General features: G+C 38.0%; 2 protein-coding genes across 2 annotated transcripts in view; one reads left to right on the forward strand and one right to left on the reverse strand.

Annotated features, from left to right (window-relative positions):
- FAM13B (family with sequence similarity 13 member B) overlaps window positions 1-9,281 on the forward strand; it is a 66,843-nt gene that overhangs the window by 28,133 nt on the left and 29,429 nt on the right. The window lies entirely within an intron of this gene.
- On the reverse strand, window positions 6,365-6,706 carry LOC101662489 (E3 ubiquitin-protein ligase RBX1-like). Its single transcript, XM_045284996.1, has one exon. The coding sequence runs from the start codon at window positions 6,689-6,691 to the stop codon at window positions 6,365-6,367; it is 327 nt and encodes a 108-aa protein (XP_045140931.1). The 5' UTR covers window positions 6,692-6,706.

The following is a 9,281-nucleotide window of genomic DNA, read 5'->3' on the forward strand; positions in this document are numbered from 1 at the left end:
CTTTTCTCTGCTTCCCTTTATAATGAGATTATTTGAAGTTGTCTGTCTCCTATTTTCTGTAAATCCTCTCCACTCAATTTTCTTGAATCCATTTAAAGCTGCACCTTTTGACTCTTATCATTGAAATCACTCTTGAAAATTACCAGTTATACTGTTGCAAATTGAAGAGCAGAATTTGGCCCATTGATTCAATCCCACTACCTTGATAAACTTTCTTTACTTTGCCTAACTGGGGGGGCTATCGCATCTCCACTAGACATCTCTTTTTGAACTGTAGATTTCTGCATCCAGGTGCTGTCCACAATTCCACTTGAATATCTTATAAGAATTTCAAATTTACCTTGTACCACACTATAAACTCCTAATCTTTCAATAATCTGCTCTTCCCATTTTCTTTAAAAATCTCAGTAAAGGGCAATTCTCCTTTAATATACAAAAACTCATCCTTGATTTTGATCACAATTTCAGTTGGCTATATCTTTAAAGTGTATCTGGGATCTACCGCTTTTATTGCCTCCACTGTCATGATTACCTACAGATTCAAGCCACCATTATCTCACTTGTATAAATATGATCTGATAGCCTTATATTTCTCCCCCCATTAAGCAGATTCCACTTTCATTGCTAACTAATTCATGGTAAGGATCAGCCTGAGTCCGAATTGGAAAGTGTGGAAATTGATCTAGTTTCTCACTTTTCAACTTCTCCATCTCTGTTACTAGCCGCTTATGTGGCATGCTGCCATATCTCAGCCATCAGTTGGGTCAGAATTCACAGGTTAAACAGATTATCACCTTTCAGCCTTAGCCACCATGGTTAGGTAAGTACTCACACATTTAAAAGGATACCTTCATTCCTTCAGACTACCAAATGCCAGCCTTTGCTTACTCTCACTACTTCTGTGACTTTGTTAATTCATTGGAATAACTCACAGCTTTTACAGAGTTTATTATACTTACTATAGATTTATTACAATGGAAAAGGGATAAAAATGAAAAGACATATATGATGAAGTTGGGGAAGGGTCACAGGACAAAGCTTCCATGCCTTAAGAATGTGTTACCCTCTTCTGTACAAGGTCACCGACCAGGAAGCTTCTTATGAGCCTCCATGTTCAAATGGCCCTGACACATGGTTACATCAGACTTGTGAAGCTGCATCAGCATTGGTCCCTCAGGTGGCCCTTTTTGGTCTTTTCAGCCTCTATTCACTAGGTGTTGATCAAGCAAGAAAGAACCCGAAACAAAGGCCAAATTGCTTTCTGCAGGTGCAAATAAAGTACTATTCTAATGCAGAAGAGAGGAAAGAACTTCTGAGTAGGGAAATTAGAGAAAGAATTCTGGGAGGGAAAGAGGAGGCTTTGAATTTGACCTTTTACTGAGTTAGATTTTGTTAAAGGTGTGGAAGAAACTAGAACAGTTTGAGTAAAGAATGAAGGGATATGTATGTTAGTCAAGCAGTGGTAGTAGTAAAGTGGAAGATAAGTCAAGACAGTTGTAGGTTTAGGTCATGTGGAAATGCTTCAGCACTAGCAATTATAGATTTTCTCAGTAAAAAGAAATTATGGAAGACTTAGATACAAAGTGAATGATGTACTCTGATCTGCAGTTTAGGAAGAAGGCTGTCACAGTAGTCTTGTAGAAATTGACTTCTAGGGAAGATTTTGGGTTCTGGCTTTTGCACTGACTTTTGTGAGAGTTTATGGAAGCCCAAACTCTAGGGGGGTTGTAGAAAAAGGAGGGAATATAGAGTGCCCGATGTGAGAATGATTACTATTTAGCTGTTAATTCAGAAACCATGAGATAGAGCCAGGGAATGCCAGTTTTGCTTCAGTAGGCTATCAAGATAGATATGACAGGAGAAATTTAGATCATGAGCTTTGGGGGATGGTAGAGAGCTCAGTTTGGAGCTGAGTGAATGAAATTGACAAGGAAATGACTTGAGTAAGTACCAAAGGAAGTTGAAGAAAGCCCTGGGGGACCTCCATTTTCTAGGAATTTGGAGTAAAAAGCAGCCATATAATCGTTGGAAATGCCAAAAATAGTGAATTTTTCTATAAACCTGAAATTATTGTCACAAAGCAAAATTCCCTCCCTGCCGAAAAAACTCTTGGGAGGTTAGAACCAAATGTATAGAAATAAAATAGGAAGATGATACTTAACGTTCATATACTGTATTTGCTTGCTAGTGAGGTTAAAAGGCTAATAAGATAGCTGCTTTTTTTCTTTTTACTGCTGAACACAAAACACCCAACAGCAATATAATTGTGTTGGTGAGGATAAGGTGTAGTTTCATACCAGATAAACTGCTGCTGCTGTTAGGTGCATTGAGTCGGTTCTGACCCATAGTGACCCTGTGGAGAACAGAAAAAAACAGTACGTGGTCCTGCACTGCCCGGTCTTGAGCTATCCTCAGAATTGTTCCACTGGGTCAGTCCATTTCCTTGAGGGCCTTCCTGTTTCTCACTGTCCCTCCACTTTACCAAGCATGATGTCCTTCTCCAATGACTAATCTCTCGTGACAAACATGTCCAAAGTATGTAAGACAAAGACTGTGCCTCTAAAGAGCACTCTGGCATTACTTACTTCTAAGACAGACTGGCTTGCCCTTTTAGCAGCCCGTGGTACTTCCAATATTCTTCTCTAGCATCACAATTAAAATGCATTAATGTTTAGTCTTCCTTATTCCATATCCAACTTTCACATGCATATAAAGTTTCACATGCAAAAATACCAGGGCTTAGGTTAGGCCACATCTTCCTCCTCAAAGTAACATCCTTTTCAACATTCGAAACACTTAGTCTTGTGCAGCAGATTCACCTAATGCATTACTTCCATTAGCATTGATTGTGGATCCAAGCAAGACAAAGTCCTTGACAACTTCAACCTTTTCTCCATTTATCTGAATGTTCCCTGTTGGTCCAGTTGTGAGGATTTGGATCTTCTTTACATTGAGTTGTAAACCATATTGATGATCTTCATCAGCAAGTGCTTCAATCCCTCCTCAGTTTTAACAATTACAGTTGTGTCATTTGCACATTGCAGGTTGTTGATAAGGTTTCCTCTATTCCTAATACCACATTCTTCGTCATATAAACCAGTACATGGAAGAAATGATTATATCAAAGACCTGACTAGAAATTTTCAAAGGGCAGCTTGAGAAGACAAAGCCAAATATTATACTGAAATGTGCAAAGGCCTAAAATTAGAAAACCTAAAGGGAAGAACATGTTCAGCATGTCTTAAACTGAAAGAACTCAAGAAAAATTCAAACCTTGTGTTGCAAGATTGAAAGATTTTATGGGCAAAATATTGAAACATGCAAGAAGCATCAAAAGAAGATCAAAAAGAACTAGTCAACGTTTCACTATTTCAGGAGGTAGCACAAGAGCAAGAACCAATGATGCTGAAAGAAGACATTCAAGTTGCACTGAAAACATTTGCCAAAAACCAAAGTCCAGAAATTGATGGAAGAGCAATCGAAATGTTTCAACAAGTTGATGAAGCACTGGAAGCACGCCCTCATCTATGTCAGGAAATGTGGACGGCAACCAACTTGGTCATCTGACTGAAAGAGATGCATATTTGTACTTATTCCAAAGAAAGATGACCAAACAGAAAGTGCAGATTATAGAACAAAATCATTGATATCACATGCAAGTAAAAATTGTGTTGGAGATAATCCAACAATGGTTGTCACAGTACATTGACAGGGAGCTTTTAAAGCAGTGGTTTTCAACCTGTGGGTTGCGGCCTCTTTGGAGGGGTCGAACGACCCTTTCACGGGTTGCCTGATTCAAATGACAGTTATGAAGTAGCAACGAAAAGAATTTTATGGTTGAGGGGGGGTCACCACAACATGAGGAACTATATTAAAGGGTCGTGGCATTAAGAAGGCTGAGAGCCACTGTTTTAGAGGTTCAGGCCAGATTCAGAAGAGAATGTGGGACAAGGAATATTGTTGCTGTCAGATCTTAGCTGAAAGCAGAGAGTACCAGAAATGTGTTTACTTGTGTTTTATTATTTAAACCAAGGCATTCACCTGTGTGGATCATAGGAAACTATAGATAGCCTTGATCAAATATTTCCTTGTGCTCCTGAAAAACTTGTACATGGATCAAGAGGCAGTTGTCTGAACAAAACAAGAAAATACTGCATGGTTTAAAATTAAGAAAGGGAGTACATCAGTGTTGTATTCTCTCAACATACTTAATGTATATTAAAGATGCTGGCTTCTATAAAGAAGAAAGTGGCATCCGGATTGGAGGAAGGCTTATTAACAACCTGCAATGTGCAGATGACAGCCTGGAGGACTGGAAGCACTTTCTGATGAAGATCAAGGATTGCAGCCTTCCGTATGGATTATAACTCAAATGTAAAGAAGACCAAAATCTTCACAAATGGACCAGTGGGTAACTTCATGATAAATGGAGAAATAGTTGGAAGTTGTCGAGGATTTTATCTTGCTTGGATCCACATCAGTTCTCATGGAAGCAGCAGTCAAGTGATCAAAAGATACATTGCATTAGGTAAATCTGTAGAAAATTTCTAACATGTAGAAAAGCAAGGATGCTACTTTGAGGATTAAGATACATCTGACACAAACCATGGCATTTTCAATCACCTATAAGGAAGACCAAAGAAGAATTGGCATATTAGAATTATGGTGCTGGTGAAGAATATGAGGGTGTAAACCCTGCGCGGCCCCCGCCCAAACATAACAAACGGAAAAAAGTTCCGTTGGGCAGAACTTTCATAGTGCACAGTTTTCCTGCTGGACAAGCACCAAGCAGCTTACTCTGAGTGTACCAAGTGGCGTCACCTGGGAAGGCACTCTTTGGTCACACTGAATTTATTTGTAAAAACAGTTTCACGCGAACCTGCTGTGATGGTTGATTTAAGAGAACAGCGTGCATCTGTGAAATTTTGTTTCCTGCTTGGGAAAAATGCCACAGAAACTGTTGAGATGTTGAACACAGCTTTGAAGGATATCCCTGGGGGGAAAACTCCAGTATATGAGTGGTTTTTCTCGTTTCAAAAAAGGTGAAATATTGATCAATGACAAACCTCGTTCTGGACATCCATCAACTTCCCTAAAGGACGAAAATGCCAATACAGTTTGTGCATTTGTGTTCAAATACCGACTTCGATGGACCATTGAAGAGATGGGGAAGTTATCCGCACTATGTTGGAGCTCAGTTCAGCAAAATTTAAGGGAAGATTGGGGAATGAGAAGGGTTGCCACAAAATTTGTACCTTGGCCTCTGACTGACTAGCAAAAAGAGCTTTGAGTGAAAACATGCTGTGCTTTCAAAGAACGGCTCCAAAGCAACCCAGACTCTTTCCCCAAGATCATACAGATGACAAGACATGGTGCTATTTTTACAACCCCAAAAGCAAACATCAATCAAGTCACTGGAAAACGCCATCATCACCTTGTCAAGTGAAATCAATGATCAAGATGATGGTCCTTTGCTTTTTTGATGTGAGGGAGGGGGATAGTGCATTCAGCGTTCGTTCCACCAGCTCAGACTGCTTGTTAATTAAGCTTTTTATTTAGAGATTCTTTAAAGATTGTGTAACTGTGCCACCAAAAAAAGACCCGATTTGTGGTTTTGCCACCATGGCAATGCAAAAAACAGCATGCCCGTCTTGCCCCATGCACCATATTTTCTTGACCTGGCTCCATGTGACTTCCTTTTGTTTCCACAAATGAAGAGGGCCATGAAAGAATAGCAATTTGATATAGAAGAGGTAATGAAACAAGCGAGGGAGGTACAGTCAGCCATCCAAACAGATTGAGTTTGAAAAATGTTCCCAAAAAATGCATCGCAGATTTGATAAATGTGACAAATCTTAAAGTTTTTAAATCTTTAAGAGTCTTATATGCTTTACTGTTTATCTTTAAAAATATATATATGTACCTTTATCTTAATATTTCTTTCCTAAACTTAAAAATTTCACACGTTTCTTAAACGTATTTCTAGATTTTTTTTTTGTTTTGTTGTTAGGGTAAATAGTATTTATCTCATTCTCTTGTTTCTTTTAAAATAATTGTTTTATTGAGATAATTGAAAAATTACAAAATTTACTATTTAAAGATTACAGTTTGATGGTTTTAGCTTACAGTATAGTACTGTACTCTGTACATATTGGTATTTTATCCTCTTAACTTTTTTTTTTCCATTTCTGAGTCCAACTGGACTTTTATTTGACACAGAACACAATATGGTCACATGAGCATGACAAACTGAAAAGATAGGCAGCAAAGACATGGTTCTATCTAATTATAATTAAGTAACAAGAGAGCAAGGCAGTAAATGAATAACAAAACATTTAAGCTTGATAAAACAATTCACTTTTTTCTAATGCCCATACTTTTGGAATTCCCACTCTCTGTTGTCCAGTGGACACACCTGCCATGTTTTGAGCCAGCGAGAGATGCAGTGGAAATGAAAAGCATGGTTACAGACTCCCCAGGCAACGGTATAGTCTTCCGATGTGGCAGGTGCCTGGTTAGCTTGACATTCTATGCAGAGATCCATAATGTGGTTCCTGCAGATGGCACAGTTATCAACCACAATATCCCAAGCCCAGAGGGCTACTGCATTCCACTTTTTCACTTCAAAGTGCTTCTTGCCAACGCCGCCGTTGGTGCCGCTCAGGGTACCCACATCCATCACTGCCGCCATTTTAGAAACACACGGTCTGCCGTCTCCTCTTTTTAATTTTTATACAGTAATCTTTTGTTCTTATTTGCTTGCATTGGTTGTCTAGTACCTCCAGAGCCATCACATTTAATAATTCTAGTGGCAGTGAACTTGCTTTTTAAATATTTTTCTGTAATAAGTGTATTTGTAATGTTTTCATGTCAATTTTGATGCTGGCATATGGTTAAGATACACATATTTTTTCTTCTTAAGGCAGTAACTCCTCTTCATATTTAAAACATTTATGTCAAGAATGAATAATGCATTTTAATCAAATGCCTTTTTAGCATCTGTGAACATAATCATAATGATTTTCTCTTTATTAATATAATAAATTTTACTAATATATTTTCTCTTAACCCTTCTGTCATTCTAAATTAAATTCCACTTAGTTATAGTGTTTTTAGGTACTGCTAGATTCTGTAGTAAATATTTAGGTTTCTTGTATTGACACACAGAAATTAATTGGAGAAAAGATTGAAGTTGTCAAGGATTTTGTCTAGCTTGGATCCACAGTCGATGCTCATGGAAGCAGCAGTTAAGAAGTCAAAGAATACATTGGGTTGGGTAAATAATGCTGCACAAGACCTCTTTAAGGTATTGAAAAACAAGGATGTTATTTTAAGGACTAAGGTGCAAAGCCATGGTGTTTTCAACTGCCTCATATGCATGTGAAAGTTGGACATTGAATAAAGGGGACTGAAGAAGAATTTGGATTGTGGTGCTGGCGAAGAATATTGAAAGTACCATGGACTGCTAAAAGAAACAGATCTGTCTTGGAAGTATAGCCAGAATGCTTCTTAGAGTTAAGGATGGCAAGACTACAACCTCAGATACTTAGGACATGTTATCAGAAGAGACCAGTCCTTGGAAAAGGACATCCCTTGGTACAATAGGGAGGCAGCAAAAAAGAAGACCTTTTATAAGGTGGATTGACATAGTGGCTCCAACAATGGGCTCCAACAGAAAAACAGTTGTTAGGATGGGACAGAATTCTGGGGTGTATTGTTCTGTTGTATAGAGGGCTGCTATGGCTTAGAATTCATTCTATTGCACCTAACAACAACAGTATTTTATTTATTTATTTCATGAGACTCTCATACAGATATCATAACATTCCATAGTTCAATCACATCAAGCAATATTGTACAATTGCTACCATAATCAGTTTCAAAACATTTTCTTTCTTCTTGAACTCATTGATATCAGCTCCCCTTTCTCCCCTCCCTTCCCCACCATACCACTAGGAACCCTTATTATTTTTTTTCCCTATGATACTTTTTTTTGCCATATCTTACACATTCCAGTATATCAATTCACATACAATTATGTTGTTCAATCCCATTGAGTTATATAATCATCAATGCTATCAGCTCTCCATTCTTTGCGCGCCCCCCCACCCCTCTTTGCATACCCTCAGGAATCATTACTCCTGTTACCTTTTCTGAAGGATTATCTTTCTTGACTTTCATGTACTGAGTGACCTTAAATATAGAAATGAACATACATAAATGTAGCATGATTAATGAGGTAAAGTAAATAAAAACCATAAGAGAAAGGGGAGGCAGTATTAAAGAGCTAGAGGATAGTTTTGTTGTTCATCAGTGCCATACTGCACCCTGGATCTATCATGTCCACTACATCGATGCTCCCCTTCACATTGATTTGGTTGCTTAACAACATGATTTTAAATAAGCACAAGTTGTATGGTAATGTCTATTTTGGTGGGTTGCAAACTGTGAAGGCCAGTAGCTTAATTTTTAGAGTTCACAGAAAAATACCTGGACTTACCAATAAATTTTCCATAAAATCTATTTATGATTTAAGTTATTAGTGATGTTATACTCACAAACTTAAAATTATTTATGTCTTCTAAGCACTAAGAAGGTGCTAGAGTGTAGTCACCTTAGAAATGGAGGCCTAGAAGTATTAAAAAACTAATTTACTATCATGAAACCACATCAATTTTGACTATAAATGGGAATAGTAGACTAGTTTGAGTGGCCCAGCCAGTTAAAGCACTAGACTACTTCCAAAGGTTGCAGCCTTGAAAACTCTGTGGAGCAGTTCTATTTTGTACACTTGCTGTTACCATGAGTCTGAATTAACTTGCTGGCAACTAGCAACAATGATAGTAAGGCTTTTGCTAAACAAAAGTTCAAAGTTGAATGGGGAATTTTTACCTTATTTAAATTAAGTAAGTATACTTGAACAAAACTAGGTAGGAAGATGCAGAATTCAGCACCGTATCAGTTATATTAAGTATCTTAAGAAATGGATGGAGACCAGAGAAATTACTAGAAATGCCCACCAGAGTTAATAACAGTAGCTCATGGCAGCATGCCCCAAAAGCCCATATGGCACTGGTGGTGTTACTTTGCTAGGAGTGCTGCTGCAACTACTGTCATAACCACCACCACCATAGTTGAAGTTTTGCTGCAGATATACCGAAGGCAATGTGCCTTTTGAGCTCTCTCTTTTTTTCAATCATTTTATTAGGGGCTCATACAACTCTTATCACAATCCATATATACATCAATTGTGTAAAGCACATTTGTACATTCATTGCCCT

Source organism: Echinops telfairi, unplaced genomic scaffold (assembly GCF_000313985.2).
Source record: "Echinops telfairi isolate 266 unplaced genomic scaffold, ASM31398v2 ScPeMD7_7469;HRSCAF=8507_1, whole genome shotgun sequence".
NCBI classification, from domain to species: Eukaryota; Metazoa; Chordata; class Mammalia; order Afrosoricida; family Tenrecidae; genus Echinops; species Echinops telfairi.

Coding starts and splice junctions, on each gene's coding strand:
- LOC101662489 (XM_045284996.1), bottom strand. CDS start 6,691: ATGGCGGCAGTGATGGATGTGGGTACCCTGAGCGGCACCAACGGCGGC.